General features: G+C 34.9%; 1 protein-coding gene across 1 annotated transcript in view; it reads left to right on the top strand.

The window, feature by feature from the left end:
• The first annotated feature begins 2229 nt into the window (after nt 1–2229).
• Nucleotides 2230–26308, top strand: part of LOC123671394 (E3 ubiquitin-protein ligase MYLIP) — a 165573-nt gene continuing 141494 nt past the window's right edge. Inside the window, exon 1 of the mRNA XM_045605232.1 lies at nt 2230–2607. Coding sequence (XP_045461188.1) covers nt 2521–2607 — 87 coding nt within the window. The 5' untranslated portion in view covers nt 2230–2520. The remainder of the gene's footprint in view (nt 2608–26308) is intronic.

Raw genomic sequence — 26308 nt, 5'->3', positions numbered from 1 at the left:
TCCATTTCAAATAGCACATGAAACAATGCATATATGATTGAACAATTTAATTACGAAGGGAATTACTGAAAATCATAGAAAAAATCAGATTAACGGAAGGACACTTCTCTTGTTATAGGAAGCTCAATTTTTCTGTGCTCATCAACAGTTGAAACCATAGAAATAATGAGAATCTTAGGTAAAAAAAGATTTTTGACCATTTTCTATTATTTATATTGATACGAACCATATGATGTTATATATTTTTGAAATCAGGAAAAATTAAGCTTTCAAAAAATGTCACAGAAATATAGTGTTCCCATTTAAAAAAACATAACTTTGGGTCATAGCTTCGTAATTAAAAACCCTTTTGAAAAGACGAGCAATATCAATATCAACGGAGATATGAATGTTTTTCGATATCGCCATTTTTCCAATTTTCGCTTATAACACGAAAACAAATGAAGGTGGCCAAAAATGAATACTACCCTTGATAGTTTCTCAGAAAAAGAGATCGAGAAGTGGGTATCAGATTTTGTCTATCACCTCTGGTTTAAAAGTTGTAGTGCTAAAACATCGAAATTTGCCCACCCTGAACATTTATTTAGAACAATTTGTATAACATATAGGTACGCAATGCAATACAAATATTTGAGAAAATTACATCTATCTTCTTGATGACGAATATGTTATTCAACAATTCAATTGGACACAAAATTGATGATTCGCTTTTAAAATTTGCATTATTCATACACATTTTCCAATTATTCTATTCAATCGAATAAAACCTAATTCTTCAGACACATTTGAGGAGTATTTTGCTGTAGACTCCACAAAAAGGAAAAGAGGGTATTTATCACTCGGATAACAGGAAACCTGACCTGTATGTATCTTATCTAAAAGTTTTACTTTAATTTTCATTTGACTTATATTTTCACTTCAAAATGGACTACTTTTTTCTTCAAAATGACACTAGGTTCACTCACCATAAAAAAAAACGGAATGGATAGAACGGAACTGCAAATTTGGTAATTTGGTATTATATAGAAACATGAAAATTAAAGAACTGTAAGTTCAATTTATAAGTCATATCTAATCCACTGAAGCTGGCGTCGCCACCGCGACTTTCAAAAACAAGGGTGGTCAAGAGTTGGTTGAATTTTTTTTTAGGAGGGGGGCAAAGTGAAGCAAAATTTTAGTTCTGTTAGTCTTTTAGCCTTAGTATGTCAAATTTTAGGGAGGGGGTCAGCAGAATTTTAGGGGTGGCTCATTCAAATTAATTCAAAGATTAATAATAATAATCCATTTATTTCACATATTACAATCCTATATACAGATGATTATGTCCCCACCTTAATAACCTAACAAAATTTGGCCACAAAAATATATTCAGAGCAGTCATACAACATAAAAATAGAGAAAAATATAATTTCATTCAAAAATATAATAAGCTCATAGTACTCTGACAAACAGTATGACTCTAGTTCGAAATGAAGAGTTCGAACTTGTTTCTTGAAAATTTTTTCTTTGTTGATGACCTGCAAGTTTTGTGGTACCTAATTTATTGAAAGCCGATATTCTGGAATGAAAGCATCCTTTCTCAAATATAGACAGCCTATGATGGGGGAATATCTTTCACTACGTGTTTTCAGTCTGTCAAATGTACTTTTATTTTTATATAAGAAAACCATCAACTCGTATAAGCATAGACCTGTCAGAGTGAGGATAATATTAACTCTAAAATGGTTTCTATATGTTTCGTTATATTTCAATAATAATAATAATAATAATAATAATATAGCTCTTTTTTGCATCTTTAGCACTTGCTTCATGTTATTACCACTACCATAAAACATAATACCATACCTTATTTTGGCTATCGTGAAATGATACGGAGAGCGCGTTTCTGGATGATGAAATGATGATTAATTGATAAGAAAGAGTTGTTTTTCCTCTACGACTTCGTGCCAACATATGATCTATAAACATTCTCTGATATACTAATTTTTTTTCGACTAATAATAAGTGACCCTATTTATGAAAATGATTACATATATATGAAATAATGAAACTGTTCATTTTGCTTTGGACTAAATACGCTCCTGTTCAAGATTCTTAATTGAATTATTCCTGTTTCACCTATGAGATTATGATGTTCTGTTGCAGCATGCGGACAGTTCGCCATACGAGAATGAACGAATGGTGAACAGCTGCTAGGGATGTCGTAGCTAGAGCAATATTTCTACAGTCGGTGAAATTGCACACTCGATAACCGCGTGTTCGCTACACCTCCGCACAAGGAATCGACGTATGTCGTATTCGAGTTCTTTACCAAAACAAAGTATTGTCAAACAAGCTCCGCTCACTATTTCCATGCGGACTCTCGTGTAGTGTGGATGTAAGATGTTTGAAGACTTTAGCCAGAATACCGATCAGTGTAAAAAACATAACAAAATATTACGATTTTATCAAATGATTAGTGAATTTTGGTAGTATACCAATAGACCTTTTGAACGAGTGGAAAAAAGTTTCTACGACAAAATGTGGTGTTTGATCAGTCAACCAAATTCTGTTGTTTTTGAAGTAAGAGTTGATCCAAAGGCTATTGGACAAGAATGCCTCGAAAAGGTAAGCAATTTCAAAAATCATGATTTGTGTTGACTGTTATTCATGACTTTTGTTACGATGTTACGACTTTTCAATTGAAACATGAAACTTTTGCACACTCATAATCGCACTAACGGTATTCTGGAAAAGTGTTCAGAATCTTCTCAAGTTCTCCAATCTCCACAAATTTCTTCAATTAAAGTTTTAATAGGGAATTTCGACAATCTCTCCAAAAAATTAGGCCTAATTCCAACATATACCTATGTTGGAGTATTTCTATTGTTTACAACAGAAACATTAGGACTGTCAAATGTTTTCCGGAATATGGAAAATGTTTGTTATTTTATTGAATTCTAGATTCAAGATGATTCAAGATATATTCGTAAATATATAGGTACTCTCATTCAAAGGAAAATGAGATCCTCGCAAACAGATAACACAATCAACTAATATTTATTTCCTCATCTCCCGTTGTTTATTCTGATCTCAAATAATTCGTATCTCGCTAAGTTCAACAAGTTCCCAGTACGAAGTCCAACTTTCAGGTAGGGTACAAAGTCCAACGTTCAGACACTAGTGGTCAGGTAGTGAGTAGTAGGTTATATTATTATGTATCAATATCTAATTTTGACTTAGGTTGAATTTGATTGTGATGCCTACTACGAATGAAAATTCATTTGTATATAACAAATTGATGTAAATTTCATGGATTGTTCATTGGGATTAACGGATATACCTAGATAGGTTTTTTTCAAAAATGTCGAAGGAAATTTCAAATTTATGAGGACAAGATTGACGGATACCACTAAACTACTTTTCAATAAATGGATACATATACAGGGTGATTTATTAGCTCACCGAAAAATTTGGCCATATGAAAGATAATGTAATTTTAAGAAAAAAAAACATTATGGGAACATATGTCCGATTTCAAATAGGTATTTATGGAGATGAATGGCTTAAAAAATTATTCATTCTATTGATATGATTTATTAATAACAAAAAGGATGTTCGGAAACAAGCGTAAATAGGTACACTTGTCAGTTTAGTGTCACAGTAGGTATTCTAATTGTCGTGTTCTGTTACACTAAAATTGTAGCAAATTAGTACTAAGTTAATAAGTTACACCTTAAAGTGTACGCTTGAGGTAGACGTCCATTAGGCGGGTCGGGTCGGGGCGGATAAATCCGACTGCCTACATTTGTATGCAACTGCGTCCACTACAGGCTGACAAGTGTCTTTACGCTTGTTCCTGAACATACTATTTTGTTATTAATTAATCACGTCAATAGAATGAATGAAACATTTGAAGCCATTTATTTCCTTAAATACTCGAAATCAGACATATGTTCCCATTATTATTTTTTTGTTGAAATTACATGGTCTTTCATATGGCAAAGTTTTTTGATGAGCTAATGAATCACCCTGTATATTAATCATGGTATGTAATCATTCGCGTAATTGGATTGATAATTAATTTCCCTATATAACGAAAATGTACAAAGGTCTTTGGTTCAGATATAATTAACTTTTGATCAGTGTAAACTGATATTTTATGGTCGATGAACAGTGTGACCACTACAAATTACCTACAATTTATAAGTTCTCATTATGCATATCCAGTTCATTTAACGTGTAGTAGGAACGAACATTTTGGAGCTGAAAGGTAATTCAGAGGCTGTTCTCAACTGATATTTCGAATTATACATGGGTGTGCTTACACAATTATTTATTTTTTAATTTGGTATTTTCACTAATAGACGCTTGAAAATTAACCAGATGCTAATTTCCATGCTGTTTTTCCGATTCACTATGCTTTTATACTTGATGCCAAGCATCACAGACCTTTTCCTAATTCCACACTTTTGAACCCAAATAAGACATTAGTTATGATTCACGCCAGTATAATTTTGGGAATTGCAAATTCAGCTGTGAAGCAGTGTATGCGGCAAAGAATTGAAAGATTGTTAATTAAACAGTGCATAAGAGTATATTATATACTATTATAGTCTTATGCAGAGACAAACATATATTTGTCTCTAGTTCTAGTTGCATACAGTGGTCTAGTAAACTTAAGGTGTAGGTATACAATATCTAGATACTTCACGTTTTGATGAATGTAGACACCACCAATCGAATGGAAATGGACGTAGTAAGAAAAGAGGAGTAATGAAAGGAGAAATAAATCAATAGCAAGGTAGCCACGTAATCGTGAGTCTTCCAACTCAAAATTTCGGAAGAGTCTGGTGTGTATGCAGAGTAAGCAGACAGATTTTTTGGGAACAAAATTATAACATTCTTTATGAAAACAAAGTGGCAACGCGATTTCATGTAGGTATGTCTGCACAGGGTCGCCTCTAGACATTTTGGCGCCCCGGCAAAAAGAATTTCGCCGCCCTGCTTTGTCTAATTTATCTGAATTTTCTTGGAAGTGTTCTCAGTTATTCCTGTCAGGCATCTTTTCAATTTCATATGAAATCGTATTTTTGAACTAGAAATCTTTAAATTCATATTCAGTTGAGAACGCCTATTCGATTACAATAAAATTGGCGCTTTCAATTTTTTTATATTAATACAAAAAGTGGTAGTTCCAATAAGAAAACATTTTATGTCGAAAAGTAAGTCTGACTTTGGCGCCCCGGCAAAATGTCCGGTATGCTGCTCCTGGCGGCGGCCCTGCATAGGTATGCAAAATTCGATTCACCGCGATGGCCTATTAGACTTATATGGAAAAATAAACATAATTTTACGCTGAAAGTTGATTATTTTCTTTCCTCTACAACTTCCGGTTATGCCGGAAACAGACTACTAATTTCTTATTTTATATGGCACACCCAGTATATTATTGCATCATTAGATAGTTTATTTGATTACAATTTCAAAAATATGCCAAAAATTGGGTATAAAATCAATGATTTATGAGTTGATGAGATTTTTATGAGAAAAAGAAAATTCATTTCCGATTCTGCAAATACGTAGTATTATAAGACTGCATGGGCGCCCGCAGAAATTTTTCTCAGGGGGGGCAAAATGAAAATTATTGAAAAACGATAAGACGTCCATGATTGTCATTGAAAACCGGAAAATTGTTGTGAATCCATTAATTTTCTTTTTTCCTTGCCCTTTGGATTGGGAAAGTTCTATTGAGGGTGTTGTGCTGAAAAATGAGACAATCAAAATCTCAGGGGGGTCCATGGCCCCCCTTGCACCCCCCCCTGCGGGCGCCCATGTAAGACTGCTTGTGGATTGGATCAAAAATGTACAAGGTGTTTATGAGAAGATCAAGAATGTGGACTAGTCAAATTCATCAAAACTCAAGATTTGCAAATTGTAACCTAAAGCTTTCAGTCAACTCTACGTGTAAAAAGAAGGAGATTACTTAACCAAACCCTATACCTAAAAAGAAAACTTTAATAGTTATCGAGGAAAAACTTGAACTAAGGAAAAAACGCAATTTCTAACTGAGTTGAGTAGTCTGTGACTTCCGGAGAACAAAGTGAAAAACTAAAATTCGATGTTTCGATAACTAAATTTAATATTTTTATGCGTCATTGCCTTCCTCATTATCTTCTTCGAATTTTCGATACGAAAATTCCTTAAACAAAATAAAAATTTTAGGGGTGACTTCAAATATTTTTTCGTCAAATTCTGAAGGCATTCTGTTAAATATCTAATCTGGTCAGCTATTTTAGGTGTTTATGAGATTTTGGGTCGTGATATCCAAGAAATTCAACAGTTTTTCGATATTCTCTCATAATTCTTCACTTCGTAATATTTTTGATGTTGAATTATGTGCATCTCTACCCCTGTAATGCAAATCATACAGCTAGTAGCGAGACGATTATTTGTCGACAAATATTTGCATCCTCGCGGAGCATAATCCGATAATGTAGCTTTTTGTATGGCGTATAAGCAAACAAGTCTCGGGGTTCAGGAATCAGCAAAAACCTGTTCATTCAATACTTCAAAACTCAGCAGTGAATGCATAATTGATATTTGAGGAAGGTTATAGGTTTTGTTTGCTCTTGATATAAGGTGTGTGAATAAGTCTTTCCCGTTTTTTTTCAAATTTTGAGCCTTTATTGTGAAAAAATGGTTACAAATGAATTATTGAAAGTATTGGCCATCGCTAGCTACAACTTTTCCCCATCTTTCTGGCAACATACGAATCCCGTTGCGAAAAAATTCGACCGGTTTGGCCTCTATCCAGTCATCCACCCATTTTTTGGCTTCCTCGTAGGAATGGAAGTGCTGGTCAGCCAGGCCATGCGTCATCGATCTGAAGAGATGGTAATCAGACGGAGCAATGTCTGGACTATACGGCGGGTGGGGTAGGACTTCCCATTTGAGCGTTTCTAAGTATGTTTTCACCGGCTGTGCAACATGTGGGCGAGCATTGTCATGTTGCAAAATAACTTTGTCGTGCCTGTCGGAGTATTGTGGCCGTTTTTCTCGCAGTGCGCGGCTCAAACGCATCAATTGTCGTCGATAGACCTCGCCTGTGATCCTTTCATTCGGTTTCAGAAGCTCATAGTAAACCACACCTAGCTGGTCCCACCATATACAGAGCATGAGCTTGGCGCCATGAATATTTGGCTTGGCCGTCGATGATGATGCATGGCCGGGTAGTCCCCATGATTTTCTTCGCTTCTGATTATCGTAACGGATCCACTTTTCATCGCCAGTCACGATACGATGCAGAAAACCCTTTCTTTTATGTCGCTGAAGCAGCTGTTCGCAAGTGAAAAAACGCCGTTCGACGTCTCTCAGCTTCAGTTCGTACGGCACCCAATTTCCTTGCTTTTGGATCATTCCCATGGCTTTCAAACGCTTGGAAATGGTTGTTCGGTCAACTCCCAATGCTTCAGCAAGTTCTTCTTGCGTTTGACACGAATCTTCATCAAGCAAAGTCGCCAATTCTTGATCTTCAAAGATTTGCGGCCGCTTGGAACGCTCCTTGTCTTCCACGTCGAAATCGCCACTTTTGAAGCGTCGAAACCATCCGCGAACACTTGAATCATCGACACAACCTTCTCCATAAGCTTCCTGAAGCAACCGATGCGCCTCGGCAGCAGATTTCGCCTCGGCAGCAGATTTCTTCAAATTGAACCAATAAAGTGAAACTTCCCGCAAATGACGTCGACTCGGGTCAAATTTCGACATTTTCACGATTTCAAAAATTTATGATGCGAAAAAATTTCAACTAATGTGTTAGTGTGGAATTGTTGACAGATGAATAAGCTTTGATTATGACATATGTAACCATTAAATACTCGCACAGTATTGGTGGCGCCATTTCTTACAAAAAACGGGAAAGACTTATTCACACACCTTATATATTTATCCCCTAGGTCAAAATGTCATAACCCAAGTTATTGCAATATTTTCTAAATTTTTCCGTTGATATTGCCTAGAATATCTCGTTAACTGCCAATAATTTGTTATGAAAATGATTACTTCTATGCATGGATAATGACAATATCTAACAAAATAATCTATCTGCTAAACAAAACTGTTAAGATGAATGGCTTGTTTTTCAAGATTGGCACGTTTGGAAGTCGTTAAAATTATCTGTATATAGTTGTGTTCCTGATGACCAATCGAATATTCTGTAAAATTTTGATATTACGTAATACATCTACTATGTGTGTCCTTCAAATATATTGTTTTGTAACATTGGAATACAATTCTTTTTGTGAACTTTTGATTTGTCGAAATCTATCAATTTTCATGGAAATTTTGTGTGTGGTTATATGAAGTTATACAGAAATTTCTTAATTCGAAAGGTAAAATCTCCAGGAAAACCTTTCAATTATGTTTACTTACATATTTTTCTGTTAATTTTCGCATCCTGAATAAAATTGTTCCAAAAAGTGATGAATGGAATTCTATTGAAGAATGAGAAAAGTTTGTTGTTTTATCACAGACGACTAGGAAATTTTGACTTTCCTGAAAGTTCCTGACTTCCCTCAATGCTTTTCTCATCACAATGAAATTAAACGATATTGAAACTTAAATCACGCAGACAATTATTTGATATCAAGAAAATTGAGGTTATTTCCGTTATTGTGTCTGGATAGAAAATAGGACGGCTGTTACGTGTCCAACTGAAAAACACTGGCGCGCTCTCCTAATCTAAATAACCACAAAATATGGTCCCATAAACTCTTGTTATGTGTATATAATTTATGTCTTTGGTATATAGACAACACTCGATACTGTATCACATATATCTGAATAGAAAACTATTTTGAACATTTTCTTCGCATCCCGATGATGTGTAAATGGGCCTGAAGAGATATATTTTTGTTTATTAATCGTACGTTTCGATCGTTTTTGTCGTAATCTGATAGAAAGATCAACACATCAACATTTATGTGATATCGCCAAGATTTGCTTATTTTTTTTATTCCATACTGACTGAGAATGTTACAGGGCACTATTATTATTCTATACCCAAACGTAATTTATAGCGTATTCGACTGGTTGCACCAGTTCGAATTAATTCGAGCTGATTATGTCATTTAGCTCTACAAAAATTCGAATTTATTCGCACTGGTGCTGCCAGTCGAATACGTTATTAGTTTCTGTTGATGACAACGTTGTTGTCGAAACGGCATTGTTTGCAGATAAAAATTTTTTTGTACCTCTTTTAGTAACAAAGTTAAAGGGGGGGTCAAATTATGGTGAAAAACCCGGTACATAGTTGTAGTTGTAGTGTCAAAAATGAACTGAATTTGAAGACAGAAATGATTTGATCGAGGAAATCACCACGATAAAAGTTTTATGGAACCCACTATTAGAAAATAATATATTTGGTGGATCAATCAAATCCAGATTTTTTGCCAATTGAAAGTAAAACCGAATAGGATGAGGCGGATGGGCTTTCGTGGATATACAGTGTGATCCACTATTGACTCGACGCTCTATTGCGATTGGGCGCTGAAAATTTTCCAATTTTTTTTCGATCATCCAGCTCCATTAGAGCTCTGATTCTTCTAATGTGAGTGTATCGAAAAAAAAATTGAAAATTTCAGCGCTTAACCGTTATAGAGCGTCAATGATGGAATACCCTGTATATAAATAATTAATTCTAATTTTTTAAATTTTTTTCAGCTTGTCATTCATAGAAATTTTGGTGTTGTTTGTATTCCAATCTTATTTGTGCACTTGTATCAATTCTCATCCGTCTCCTGAGTGAAGTATAATATTCCGTTTTGAGTGGAGCCCGAAATACGGATTCCATACAAAGATGAAGAAACGTAGGTGCACCTACAAGAACTGAATCATGTCACGTTCTTCTCGCTACTCGACGATTCCAAAATAACAACCTCAAAGGAAGCTGCAAGATTAAAGATAACATCATCTATATTGGATGCAAATGACGTGAATACATATGTGTTTTTTTTCAACACTTCTCTCCAGGCCCAGAGAAGGTTGCCAATTGGCTGGTGGTTATTCAAATTTTCGAGTGAATTTTAGGGATGTTTTCTTTGGATTCATCGATAATTTGATGTGTTCATTCCCTCTAAGATTTCAGGATGTAATTGGTCGGGGTTTTTTTCTGAAAATATTATCCTTCGCAATGAGTTGTTTAATGTGTTTGTTTATTCAAATTCCGATTCTCTTTTGGTCTGTGGAACGGATTGTTGAGTTTCTGAGTTGTGTGAATTGAGAGAACAGGTTGTGTTCTCTGTTAATTTTGTTGATGTGTTCAATCATGTTGATTAAAAAGTAAAATAATTTATTTCCACTTTATATATTTATTTTCACAACAATTGTTTCGTCATGATAACATGACTTCGTCAGGTGAGCATGGTAACTAACTACATATTTGGGATACAGTTCTTTACATAGTTGAAAAAATATGGTGTGAAATATAATAAAATCATGGAAATTCTTGGGTTTCAAAACAGGTTGAGTAAGGGAGATTTATTTACATAGGTCCGTTTGGTCATTGAGGATAATCTGTTTTTTATGGTACCTATTTATCTCCATTGCTTCAAGGAAGTTAAATTTTAGGGTCTTATTTTCTACGTGCAAAATTTCGAAATTGTTGTCGAAATCATGCCCGGTCTCTAACAGATGTTCTGCATATGTTGAATTACAAGCTCCGATAACGTATGCTTTCTGATGTTCTCCTATCCTAGTCCCAAATGATCTTCCTGTTTGACCAATGTATACATATGGGCAACTACCACAATTCAACTTATAGACTCCAGACTTTCTATCTTTAGCGACTTTATCTTTATTGTTTTTTATTAAATTTCCTAATGAGTTTCTAGTTTTAAATGAAATATGGTAATTATTAGTTTTGAAACCCAAGAATTTCCATGATTTTATTATATTTCACACCATATTTTTTCAACTATTTAAAGAACTGTATCCCAAATATGTAGTTAGTTACCATGCTCACCTGACGAAGTCATGTTATCATGACGAAACAATTGTTGTGAAAATAAATATATAAAGCGGAAATAAGTTATTTAACTTTTTAATCATCAAGATGAATTTCCGACAAGTAAAGACTGAGACAATCAAACACTTGTTCAATCATGTATTTAGGCACAGAAATTAATATTTTACCCCACAGCAAATGGTTGGACTGTATAGTCTCCATACAATTCATTTTCCATCCGAAGGCTCCAACTTCCTTGTTCAGGTTCTTGATACAGATTCTCAACCTCCTGACCAACTTAAATTACAAATTGAACCTTATGTTCTGCCCGAGACTTCGTCCGCGTGAATGTCTTTTTTATAGATAATTAATATCCATCAAAAGAAGAACAAAAATTTTATAGGCAAAATCTTCTTAATGTTACTGATGTTATATCCATTGAAATTTTCGTTTCAAACCACTGGAAAATGCAAATTCCTCGAGGATCATATGAATATCTTAGGAGTTCTTCAAACAGCGCCAAAAATAGCTTCCGATTGTACCGAAGAGGAAGCTTTGTTATTTCTTGTGGGATGAAAAATTTGGTTCCTGACTCCAAATTTTCGCCCGCAAAATTCATTTCAGATCATTCTGAATAGGACTGTGTCCGTAAATATAATACAGTGGACTCTCGTTAACTCGAATTATTTTCAATCCCCTTGGAAAAATCAGTCTAAAATGATATTTTGGGACGGGATTGGATTCCCTAATAGTGCCACATAGGGAATCCAATCCCGCTCCAAAATATCAATCCTGCGGATCCGCAAGAATGCGGGATTGTTAACAATATACATTTCTGGGACATTTCAAAAAACGTTTGCGCTTTAATTGTCTAATATGCAATTTCAATATTGAATCCCTCAGATTCCGCATGTAAAATCCCGCAATTTTGATCCCGCAGAATTTCAGAGGGATCTCGCATTTGCGGCAACTAAAGAGTGTTTTTTTAAGCAATAGAACTTTAAATTGCAATAAAACAACGATGGATTATTCGATTGACATGAATTTTATTTATCCGCAAGATAATCTTGTAGCATTACATTTTAAATATGATTTCTGGCATATGACCGCCACGGCTGGCTCGGATGTAGTCCAATCTGGACGTCCAATTTTCGATGACTTTTTCCAACATTTGTGACCGTATATCGGCAATAACACGGCGAATGTTGTCTTCCGAATGGTCAAGGGTTTGTGGCTTATCCGCATAGACCAATGACTATACAAAGCCCCGCAGAAAGTAGTTTAGCGATGTTAAATCACAAGATCTTGGAGGCCAATTCACAGGTCCAAAACGTGAGATTAGGCAGTCACCAAACGTGTCTTTCAATAAATCGATTATGGCACGAGCTGTGTGACATGTTGCGCCTTCTTGTTGGAACCACAGCTCCTGGACATCATGGTTGTTCAATTCAGGAATGAAAAAGTTAGTAATCATGGCTCTATACTGGCCATCATCGTTTTTGAAGAAGTACGGACCAATGATTCCACCAGCCCATAAAGCGCACCAAACAGTCAGTTTTTCTGGATGTAACACTGTTTCGACATACACTTGAGGATTAGCTTCACTCCGAATGCGGCAGTCTTGTTTGTTGACGTAGCCATTCAACCAGAAGTGCGCTTTATCGTCAAACAAAATAAAATGGATGTAGTGCGCGATTCGTATTCCGCACAGAACCATTATTTTCGAAATAAAATTGCAAATAGTGAGTCTATTCATGATGAATTGCCAAACCAAACTGAGAATAAATCACTTGACAGCTGTTAAATTGGTCGCCATCTTGAACAATAATGCCAACTTAAAGTTATATATCTCGAAAAAAAACACCCTTTACTAAGCAAATTTTTATTTTTTCCCTTGACTTGCTTATTTTTTGATGCACCCACCAATTCTCAACAATTAAAATGAACGTCTCATACGAGAACGATATTGAGCTATATGTAGTCTGTAGGTAAATAATACTGTTAGGATGGAGGCAATATTAAAAGCCGCAGTTATTGAGAAGGCAACATTGCGCCGGGGTACAGAAACAGAACATAATAAATAGGTATGCCATGGAGACTTTGGGTTGCCCCAATGCCACTGAGGTTCTTTTCGGATTATTCGGCATTCAAAGACGTGGTATGCGTCAGCATCATTCTCTAATTACTATTTTAATTCAGCCGAGCACATGAGCGAAAGGCGCCTATAGATAGGGATTTGTGGCAGAGTTCGCTTTCACGATGTGCGTCAAACAAAGAGACAATGTCAATAAAGATTTGCCTCAGCAAGAGTGTGACTTCACCTTAATCAGCATGCGATCCAACGTCCCAATTACGTGAATTTCACGGTGTACTATTTGCTTCTTAAATTTTGTCGACGACTAAACAGAGTTGAGTAAACTTTTGGAATTTCAAACAGAACAGATTTCAGTGAGGCAGTCGTGGATTTACTAGCAGGCTAAGTAGGCTGGAGCCTAGGGTGGCAAATTTGTCCGTAAAATATTTGTTGTCTTCTTACAAAAATAAAAAACATTACTAAAAGCACAAGGAAACTTCATTTTAGATTACTATTTTCTCCACTCCATTGACGAAATAATACTCATGTCACTTAGAAACAACTCCTCACCAAATATGAGCTCATAATGTTAATTTTAGTACCCGCTAAATAAGTTTGAAATTTTCATATTTAATTTATCCGAGACTTTTATATTTATACTATTTTGTAGGGAATTTGATTTTCTATACAAAAGTCCTCTTGGCCAAAACCGTAGAGTCATTAGTGCTCAATTACTAATTTGAAATTCGATGTGTTCTACCAATAATTCTATTGCATTCATCGTGAATATGGAATTAGATATTTATAATACAAGTGCAGAAGTTATTGATATTCTTCTAAGAGTTCAAAATAAACGAGTGGTAGAATGAGCCTTCTGTACGAGTTTTAAACATTATTTTCCAGAATTCACTGCCTTTTTATTGAAATTAACGGAAATTTCCATAAATATCTATTGGTGACTTTTGCATTGAAAAATGTTGATGTATTTTGTTCCACAAGAAGTGCCGGAATGAACTGATTTGACACATAATTAGAGAAAAGTATATCGGGAATTTTGTTATTTGAATATCGGAAATTCAATTCATGAAATCAAATTAGTGTAGCTTTGATAATGAAAACACCTATCACATGTAAAGTAATGAGATATTTAAATTTCTATGGTCATAGAGTATTATTGCTAGTCCGTCTGGAAACAGATCGAATGAAATTGACCCTACGTATAACATAAATTAATAAAATCTTGAATAACTCTTGAATTATTGAATTTGAGAGCATAACCATGTTTGGACACTACCCTTATTTTTCACCGTAGAATCCAACGAAATCACAAAAAAATAGGATTCTAATTTGAAAATCGAAAGTTATGATCAAATTTTGTTCACAATTTTTGGCACAATATTTGAAACACCCTGTGATTATATTTCTAAAGTTCGAGAAATGCACGATATTCCTACATCATTCTACTTTGAGAAAGTGAATTGAGTATACGCATAGGATATTCACAGTAAAAATAATTCACGTAATAGTGACTATGGAAATTCTCTCTTATTTTCGGTTTTTCCTTAATATTTTGAAAACCATGGGGACTTTTCGAAAAAGAGTAATTGAAAATGGTAATCTTGATAATATCTAAGACATAAAATGAAAAAAAAAAGTTTTTTTTGAAAAAACTTTTTTTAATTCTTGTATAACCGGAAGTTCCGGAACTCCGAGAATGTTTTAGCTGAATAGAGCATCATGAACAATGTCATATTCCGAATTTTCAGATTTCAAATCGGCCCCGTTCTCCAGAAACGTCTAATAGGCCGTCGAACTTGAAACACCCTATATATTTGTGTGCTTACATAACTGCCTTTATCCCACTTGTAGAGTGAACTACAACTATTCATAAAAATCAAAATGATTTGAAGTTCGAAACCAAATAAAATTATACGGCACTGGATATAATCATTCGAATCGTTAAATCTGATTCACATTCATTTCATTCACCAATACCGGTCCAATTAGTTCTTCTGTTTCTCACTTTTTTCACAATACAGCCAGTTTTTCTATAGATTCTTTCCATCCTATGTCTACGTGATCGAATAACTAACCGATTTAGTTCCGAAGAGAATTTATGTTATCCGAACTTCGGGTTATTTATGCAACAAGTTTGTCAATTTAGTGTTTATAGCACGCGTCAGTGACAGTTGCAATAATTCGATAATTCCCCTACGTTGAACCTCAAGAGCTAACAAGCGAGCTACAATTTCAATTAGTACAATAGTTTCTGGACCGTCATCCAAATAGGTGAACCAGAATCTTTCTACGAAAAAAAAGCAAAAAATTAATCGAGCGCCCATAGAGCAAAAAACGTTAAATGTTCCAGCACTTTCGTTCGACTCAGATTTATTCATTACGATTTCTGTTAAATCAAATTATATATTTTTTGCATTGACCTATGAATCCTTGAAGAGCAGTACAACCTAACTGTGCCTCTCAGCCGTAGGCTGGTCCTGCCTTCTTTCATACGTCCATATTTCGTTCCCAGCAAACTTGATTTTCCTGTTTCACAATCGAACTATCTCAACTCTACTAAGGCAAGTCGAGATGAACAATCAAAACAAGGACTCCTATCGCAATTGAATTGAAGATAGGTATAACTATGGAGGTTAGAGTGAGATATCCAGAGCACGAGCAAAAATGGTTTCTGAAGAAACGGATGCAAAACGCGAACCGAGTTTTGTCTGTTAGTTCAGGACCGGATTGAAGTGAATCATGAAAGTAATGCAAATATTTCACAATTTTTTATCATTCCACTTAATAATTATTTTATGGTATAACTGAAATCAGTATTGAATCGGCTTGCCAAATGAAGATAAATATGATCATTCGTTGATCGAACCCAAGATCTGGCTGATATGAAAGCAACCAGAGCATTACTATACTCATCTTGTGCATTGTACATATATTATATATGAGCTAGAAGGACCAACGCGATACAACAACCGATTTTCGTACTGAATTAAATGTAAATAGCTTTTATATTATAGAAATCGAACACATCTTCTTTATTTGATCATGTTTGAATTTTAAACTTCTTTCAACGTAGCTAGTTATCTTATTTTTTCATTAGAAATGGCAATTTAAAAAGTAGCCTGCATTAAACTGACTTATCCTTTCTGGTTACTTGAAAACCAACCGGTGTATGCTTCCTGCAGTGTGTGACATTCTATCTTCTAGATTGAATTATCTATAACCGTTAGGGGAGTCGTATCAAATGTATGTCTAATTTGTTCTCGGGGGACACATACTTGGAAAATGGTAATGAACACCATCATCGTATAATTTTACACCTTTGAGCGATAATCCGAACACTCGGGTAGCCTGTAGAATCTGCAGAGAACAGGTCTTATGCATGATATGACTTTTTTGTATTTGTTGCAAATTATTTGCACTAGGATGATTAAAAAATATACTGAATGTTACTATATTTTTCTATCCAAATACAGCCTCGAGTTTTTCATTGGGTTAAGTTCAGGCGAAATAAAAAACAAAAGAGAATAAGTGAAATGTTAGATATTTGTGGAGAAATGTTCATATCAAATCGTTTTAAAACAAAGTTGAGAGACATGACATCTGAAAGTTAGCTGGCCATCCAATAGAACCTCCTCTGTTTTAACAAACTCTCAGAAAAACATCTCGGCGGCTCTTCAATTGTAAAGTGGTGAACTGCCTCTGTTCTGGTATTTTCAATTTGACAGATTTATTGTTCATTATTGATTTTATCGAAAAGTCAAATGAATTCAAGCCATTGTTTTCGTAAACCCTGATTATCCATCTATACCCTTCGCCAACAATAGATTATGGAATATGAAGGAAACGTGAATGCCTTAGGTACCTAACCTAACAATAGACTGTGGAAAATGAGGGAAACATTAAGGCCTCGAAGTGAACACTCGCTTGCTTTGATATAATAGTTTAATTATTTTGATACCGTGAAACGTATCACCGATTATTATTATTTTGTACGATGAAAAATTGTTTGGTAGACTACTATTGTATAGAGCTCTCATCAATAGTAATTCACTTAGAGAATGAGTTTGGGCGTGTTTTGATATCGATATTTTCACTTTTATCATTTGTTCAAACTCTGCACAGGTGGAAATGGGATCAGCACACATACCCTTTTCTCCAACCTAACAAAATTCATAGGGTCACAGATTCATATAGAAGTACAGAATAGAATAGAGCGAGTGTAGACAACCCAAGGTACACAAACTTGCATTTACTACCTATTCACTAGTAAATAATCATTATACATCACCGACTTTTATGGTGGCAATCCATATTTTATAAGGTGTAATAAAATCAATCCATTATTTTTGCATGAAAAACTTTGATTACCATAGTTATAATGATCCGATTTAGGTCAAATATGCACCGTTTTGTTCGATAACTTGTTGCGATTTTGAAGGTTATATCATTATGCTTCTCTCATAAATGCCATCGTCCCTATTGGAAAAAAAATGAGACAGTCCATTTTCACAAGACTCTGTTGAAGCGAATTTTTCACCAGCAAAATTATTCGCCATGGATAGAAACAGATGGTAATCACTTGGTGCCAGAACTATTAGGTGGATGCATAAGAATCTCCCACTCAAGCTTCCGTAGCATCTGGTGAGTCACTTTTGATGTGAGTGGCCTGGCGCTGTCCTGACGTTCCAATTGTTGGCAGTAGAGTTCCGAATTAACAGTTGTGCCGTATGGAAGCTGCTCATAGTTGATAATTTCCTGCCAATCTCACCAAACACATAGCAATCCTAGCATGGTCTAGTTTCTGCCGGCTCACTGCGTTTCGACATCGACCGTTTTCGCTTGACGTTGTCGCAAGTGATCCACTTTTCATCACCAGTCACCAACCGCTTCAAAAATGTCGTCCAGATTCAGTAGCGACTCTTAGATGGAAATTCGGTCCATGGGGATTTTTGCGTTAACTCGTTTGGTACCCATACATTGAGCTTCTTTTAAGACCAGCCTTATGCAAATGGTTCCAAACGGTTTTTCGTGTAATATTTAGCTCTTGGGCAATCGAAACAGTGCTTACATGACGGTCGGACTCGACAACCTCCATGATTTTATCGACATATTCGATAATTGGCATTTCAGTGCTTGGTACATCTTTGATATCGAAATTACTGAACCGGAATTGACAAAACCAAAATTGCTCTGATAGCGCGTGAATGGCTCTTACAGTATTATTTTCGCCTTTATCGAAGAAAAACTGTAAAATACAGCGTATTTTGTCTTTGTTAGTGTCCATCTTTGAAGCGCGCTCAAACTAACCTGACTCAACTTGTCACAAATCTGTCGGTAAAGTTTCTGTAGTAGTAATCTTAGAATCCGTCTATATTTAGATATAATTATACAAGTGACATGTGACAGATAAATCATGATTCATTCGATTTTAAATATTTGTGATTATACAAAAAATAATTAATGGACAAGCCATAATATTCTACTCGCAAATTATGACTATGACTATCATTAAATAGATAGATTTTTAATAAATGAAAAAAAATTATATATAAAGTATAAGTTGATAAGAAATTATCAATGATTCATCAATAATTAATGTACTTTATATGGCGTAATTTTGACCAGTACTATTGGTTGAGCGATGATCTAAGTGCGCCGAGAACCATACGTTCTACGCTCACAATTTCGAAAAAGAATCAACAGATAAAAAAACTTTTTAATAAAAGTTGTAGGGAATTCAATCGTCTTCATTATTGATTATCATTACAAATAGCGAAAAACACATAGGAAACGAGATATTTTCAAAAATGTGCAAAAAACTGATTGTTGCTAGTTTTAGGATGTCAAAAAAGTTTATAAGAGTATAGCTGGGTATACTACTAAGATGACTGGGCTATGAACCCTAATGCAAATTTTTTGTTGTTGCTTTATAAGAATAATTATGGTTGTGACTCTTAAAACCAATTGAAATTGATTCCAAAAGTTCTAAGAATACAGTCGGACCTCCTGAATAATATAAAGCACGAAACCCAAGTGCGTCCGACTTTATGACAGTATAAATCCACCAAAACGCCTGCATCAAATGGGACACACTTCCCGGTTCCGCGAAATTTATAGTGGGTCCCACGCTCATAAAACTAAACAAATGAAATTTAGCCCGGCCATTTACTACTTGACGGGAACGCAGTCGAAAAGTTAAACATAGGATGTAAATATTTATAAGCTGGTGCTGCTTGGCCTCCTGCTGATTTAAGTGCTGGTGCGTGACGCTCGGGAAAGAAATGTGATGTGGAATCTTCGCCAGTGTCATCAACATATCCCTCAGGACAGCATGTTTTTCAATTTCAACGAGCGGTAATTTGCCCAGGGAAGAAAATGACAGATTACAATGAAGTTTTAACATTTATTCCAACTTGAATCTGATGTTAATGCGGTAGCGGGCCGGTGCCCTGTTAGCGTTGTTATCAAGGGCGTAGAAATGGGGGGGTACTGCGGGTAATTACCCCCATCCCCCCAAGATTTTCAAAATATCAAATTAACGATAATTCTTCCATAAAATGAACCAATACCTACTCTTTTACTTTTCTTTAAAATCGATACGGCAGCAAAAAATCGGGCTTTTTACGAATTTATTATTGCTTCCAAGATGATTAATTTTATTGCCTTACGAACACTTCTATGTCCGAAGTTTATTATTTTCCTTCATCAACCCGTTTTGTCAGCGTCCCCCTTGTCTTGTTTTGCTATCTGTGGTTTTTGCATTCGTCATCGGTAAACACTTACCCGTTGTTCTAGTTTTTTTGTATCATTTCCCTTACAAAATTTTAATACTGCAGTTCTTCAATAACTGCAGTTATTGAATTGCACTTATAACAGAGTTATTCGCATCGAAAAATTGTCTGTGCTGTGTTTTACAATTTAATGTTTTTCATTCAAATTTAATTTATTTTTAAAGACATCAGTTTTGAATTGACTAAATCACAGATTCCTCGGGTCATTTTAAGAAATAAAATCCTACAACATGGGTCCGGAAATGTTTTGTTTTCTAGATACTAATGTTAAAGTTCATGTTTTCTTCTCATAGCTTCTTCCCTTCCCAAGATATTTATCTAAAATTTGGCATAGATATTCCAATTTAAAGTTTTTATCCTGTGATAGATATGCTAATTTTGAATGGAAATAAACAAGGTGATATTTTTTCTGAAAGAGTGCCCGCTTCTTCCTTCCAGAACTTTTTTTTTTGGTGAACCACTGGTAGTTTAGAAACATGTAAAAAGAAACTGAGGTTCAGTATTACACTTTTATGGTTTTTTGTCAGTTCTTGCCAAACAATTCTTCAGTAATCTCCAGGAAAATTCAAAAAGATTCATTAAGCTGTGATGAAGTTTTGGTAGGTACTTATTTACCCAATCTGTAGAGAAGATCAATAAAGGTTCAATAAATTGTTATATGCATCACAAAATAGTAGGGCTACAAGAAACTGTATCTCGAAAACAAAGCATTTGCTGGCCCACATATAGAACATACTATTCTTAAAATTATTCAAGGAATTTTTCAATTTTCTTCGTACCTCCAATTAGTCTAATTTAGGAACTATCGAATGGTATGAACGATCGAATCAAAAAAATTTCGAGTAATTTTTGGTTCAAACTTCGTCATCAAACCTTTCTTTCTCATTTTACAGATATGAGTAAACGTTGTCTTAAGAATAAGTTTTTCGATTACCCCCCCCAAGAAAAAAAAGATCTACGCCCTTGGTTGATATCTCAGTTCCTCGCAGATTATCCCGTAACTTTGTTGCGAAAATTGAAGAGCTACGAATAAATAGAAAGCCTTGATTACAGTGCCGTATTCTATTCCAGCCTTCTGTTGAAAGCTGAACAAGTAGTTTTTTTCAACGAGAAATGCTCGTTACTACTAAAGCGAGAAACGAAAATGAACCGGAGCTTGTATTTGAAGACTAACGATCCTTTGTAGTTCTAGTAGATAACATGAAAACATGAACCCTGGAAATACTCAATGTTGAAGAGGATTAACCCTTGAATTCAACTCAGATTTTCACAACTTTCTCAATGATAAATCAACACCTTTGAGCAGTTCAGATATTTTATCGTTTTTTTGAACGTTTTGACTGCATTTTGAAATGTTTGATTAGTACTTTTTTTAATGATGTGTCTTATATTGATCATTATTGTTCAAGATATATTGAAACATGGTCAATAAAAAAAAGGAAAAGATTTACTCCTTACAGATTCATATTTAGCAGTACATACAATTTTTCGTTGAATGTTTGATTGTTCCCATTATGCGGTCAGAAAGAAAATGGAGGCACATTTTGTGCTCGATATTTAAGAGAGTTAATTTGCAGAAAACCGCAACCTCATAAATTCAACTGTTTTCAAGCTATAAGAGAAAATTGCAAAATGGCGTGAAATGAAAAGTTCTCATAATTTCTTTATTACTGGTGCTATAAACATAAAACAAAAACATTCTACAGGCACTTTTTTTAGTAGAATCTATTTGTATAATCATATGTTTTTTATTGCAATTAGTTTTGAAGTTATAATACAAATTTGTTTCTTTTTTAAAAGTAAATAATAAAACTTCATATAAGAAATAAAATCACTGTTTTTTTCCTTCCCAGAAATATATAACATGATATATAAATTTCCTATCAAACTATAAAAATCATCAAAAGTTTCAGTTTCACACGGTTAATCAACGGTAAGTGATTGAAATATTCGCTGTGCATCAAGATCTCCGGATTTAACACCGTTAGATCTTTTCAACATTCCAACATTTTCAAATTGATAAATATTGTTCTTCAAATGTGAGCAAAGGAAAAAAAAGGTGTTAAATCCGGAGATCTTGGTGGCTAACGAATATTTTAATTATCTGAAGTTCACAGATTATCCTAGATAATCACTTGATTGATTTGCCTTGTAAACCTGAGACTTTTCATGATTTTTACAGTTCGATAAGAAATTTAAATATGTTATTTATTTTTGAACATGGAAAAAAAGCGTTTTTATTCGTTATACAAATTTGTATTATAACACAGTTTATCAGGGAAAGTGGCCTTCTTTCCAAGGCGGTCGCCTAGGGCGGCTTTTCCAGCTTGATCAACAAAAATCACATGTGTACAAATTAAAAGTACCGAATAAGATTTAATTCGGTCATCAACAACATGAAGGAATACCGGTAAATTTAATTAACACCATTCCCTTTATGAGTTATTGACGCTAAAAAAAGCACATGCATTCATCAGGCTCGTCGGCGTTCGCTTTGCCGAATTTTATTGCCATTTGGGGCTGCTTCTGGATTTTTTTCCAATTCTTCGATCAGAAAGTTGATTCCTCAGAATTAAATGGAAATTATATGAGAAATGAATCCATTTCATAATTTCCAACTTATCCTCCTTAAAAAATTAGGAAATTTTGTTATTTCATACCACATTTTATTACACAATTATAATATTTTTCAATAATATATCAAATATATATAATATAATATAATGATATCAAATGAACTAGTATTGGGCGTGGGATCATTCCAATTTGAAATAATAGTTCATCCGCATCATTCGGTTGTTTTATTTAATCATATCAAAGAAAAAAACAAGATGTTCCACTATTCTGAGTAATCAAGATATGGACAGTCATTTATAAGGGATACTATTGAAAGCATTGTTCTTTGATGTTTTCAGATGGCCAGTTGAACTTTTTGTTTCATTCGGAATAACTTGGACTATTATTAAGTTGTCCTCATAAATACTGGTTTGTTCACTGACTAGATATATATATGGCATAGGTCTCTTTTCCATTTTCTCCCTTAAGATGGCAGTATACAGAAGAATTAACCAATCAACGGAATCATTTCAGAGTTTTCATTTGTTTTGTCAAAAGTAATTTATGGTAGATTTAACCTCAAAACGACATTGATAGAAAGACGACTGAGCGCCCCAATAGGAAACGACGCGGAAATCAAATGAAAAGAGACCAATACCGTTAAATCCAAGAAGGCTAGACCCTTCAAAAGGCGCCACTTTAATATTGAGGTTTTTCAAGAGTAAGTGAGCATATCAGTGTTTTAGACATCTTAACTATAACTTATCAAAAATTCAGGCAATTTGAGAGGAGGCCAGCCACTTTACCTTATAAAGTGTGCGATATCCTTTCGATAATTCAAATATACAAATATTCGATAACAAGTAAGTTAGATTTATTTATTGATTGATAGCCATATTTGGACTGCCACCTTAAAAACTAACCATTTAATAGGATCATCCACGTGTGGAATCTGAAGTGGGTACTCGATAACATGTAAACGGAATCTGTCCAATCTCGCCAAATATGTACACGCAGAATATATCATCTTTGGTAATTATCGGTGATTATATTACATCTCGATTTTGGATCCTCCCAGAGATGATATCCCCATATCGAACTCGAAATGAACCGATGTTATCTGAAGAGGCGATAAGTGCCATCTAATTACCGATGTAGGTTCCGCTATCAGAAGCCATTAAATAAAAATAACAAGAGTAACGAGGGATAACGCCGTGCCGGCGCATTTAGATCGACTATGCAGATATGGGGCCCATGTCCACGAAGGCATGAAGTGAAATTAGTTGGGGGGTAAAGTATCTGGGCGTGATGTGTGAATGGGTAGCGATTATGTGACCCATTATCACTGCTCCATTAAGCATCTGTTGTTATGGATCGACTACCCTTTTGACCCACATTGCCCGTGCTTTCGGCCAGGAAAACGAAGTCTACGTGAAATATCTGCGAATTTTCTTTGCTGTGCGAATGTTCCTTATAATATATGTTATATGTATAATACAACATTTTATTGCAAATTTGCTCTATGATAGATTTTGATTCATAGTTTCTCAATATTTAATTGGAATCTTTTTGGTGGAACATTCATTCGAAAATAACGGAATATATTTCAGTATCCTTATGAGTTCATTACAGTTCTAAAAACAGTTCTGTAATGAACTTATTACAGCATCGTTTTCAGTTATATTTTTCGTTTTGTGGTTGGGTACCTATACTTACCTCCAATCCTATCAAATTTCAACAAACGTCAATAATTGTCAATATAATATAATTTGGTTATAGTGAAATGATCTGCAACATTATTCGCAATTTCTCTCAATTCTGATGGTGTTAAACCATCACACCAACTACCAAGGTACAATACAAAAGTCACTAGGATATAATCCGAATTTTTCATTGAATTTCGGCAATATTCCACAAAACTTGACTGAAATAGAGAAAATATCGCTTCTTCGTCGCTCGTTTTCGAATTTCGCATTCGTGTTGAAATAGGAGTGACTTGATTTCAAGTCAAGCTCAAGTCAAGTACTAGTTTTTCAGTCTAAAGTCAAGTCAAGTATTTATTTATGAAGTACTTGAATCATATCAAGTTACATGAATTTTAGCATTTTATTGTGTAGTGTCACATCAATAAAAAATGATGAAATGAGAAAGAACCTTGCAAAAAACATTTTTATTCATTAAACTTATTGTATAAAAGAACCGAAAATATCAACTTTTTTTTAATAGAAACATAAATTAAATCACTATAAATCATAACAAAATAAGAAATTATGAAAAAATAAAGTTTCTTAATATAAAGAAACATACCGGCTTTGTTTGATTTCATAATTTTCCATCCAGGATTTAAGACACATGAGGCATCTTATAGATTTGTCGCCTAACCCATTGCGGGTTTATGTAACTACTCGCTCTGCTCGCCGAAGGGGCTCCGCCCCTTGGACCCCGTCACTATGCCGGTAGATCCTTCAATGGGTATCCCTCTAGAAAATAAAAGATTTTTTTCGGAAACCTTGTATCGTTAGCTGATTTTAGACGATTCACTCGGTATCCTATGCTGATTCTAGGGTAGAATTCTATATGACTTCTTTCCTAGAACATACCGTTTCGCCCTTGCTCACATGAAAATATTTGATGCAAATAACTTTCCATGACGACAAATCAAGGGCGGTCCTAGCCTTAAATTTTGAGGGGGTTCGCCGTTATGTGCTTCGAGTATTTCTATGGGACCAAATCCCAGATTATACCGATATCAAGCCTTACCTCTCAAAAATATTTATATTTAGATATTCATATGAATATTTATATAAGGCGTACAACTTTGCGTCCGCCGTTTTGCAATAGATGGCTGTAACGGTAAGTGGTAGTAGAAATAAATATATCGTAGATGTCATACAATAAGTTTAGGTATTTGTGAACATAACGCCATTGACATGTTAGTCGATTTGTGTCTGCATCATAAAGTTATTCACGATTAACCATGTTAGCTTACGAGCCAAATTCTCGTCATTTGCGGGAGGTTTCAATTTTCCATTAAAATATGAAAAAATCCGCGGCTGAGGTTCATCGAATGCTTTCAAATACCTATAGTGAGAACGATATTGGTGGAAGAACGTACCAACGATATTGTTTATGTCTAGGTTTAGTTATTTTCTGGTACATCTGTAAAATGGCTTGTTCCGTTTGATTAAATAAATAAAGATATAGATGAGTGGTTTCAACGCTTCAAGAATGGTGATTTTGATGTCGAAGACCAGCATCGCGGTAGAAGAGAGAAGTTTTTTGAAGATGCAGAATTGGAGGCAATAATTGATCAAGACTCATGTCAAACGCAACAATAATTGTAGGATCAATAGGAGTGACACTAAAAGCCATTTCAAAACGCCTGAAAGTCATAGGAATGACTCAGAAACAAGGAAATTGGGTGCGGTACGAGTTGAAGCCGCGAGGTGTTTGAACGACGTTTATTTACTTGTGAACAGCTGCTTGCAAGAAAAAGACGGAAGGGATTTCTGCATCGGATTGGGACTGGAGACGAAAAATGGGTTCATTACGATAATCCCAAGCGCATAAAATCATGAGGATATCCTGACAATGCTTCCACATCGACGGTCAAACCGAATATTCACGGTTCTAAGGTCATGCTCAGTATTTGGTGGGACCAGCTCGGCGTAGTGTATTATGACTGAAAGAATCACAGGCGATCGTTATCGAACGCAATAAATGCGTTTGTACCGAGCATTGAAAAACAAACCGTCGCAATACAACGAGAGAGAAGATGAATTGATTTTACTGCATGACAATGCTCGACCCCATGTTGCGAAAGTAGTCAAGATATACTTGGAAACGTTAAAATGGGAATTCCTACCCCACAACCCTACCCGACGT

The sequence above is a fragment of the Harmonia axyridis genome, chromosome 1, assembly GCF_914767665.1.
Source record: "Harmonia axyridis chromosome 1, icHarAxyr1.1, whole genome shotgun sequence".
In the NCBI taxonomy this organism is placed as follows: Eukaryota; Metazoa; Arthropoda; class Insecta; order Coleoptera; family Coccinellidae; genus Harmonia; species Harmonia axyridis.
Note: the sequence above shows the minus strand (reverse complement) of the source record. Positions and strands in the feature narration are given on the sequence as shown.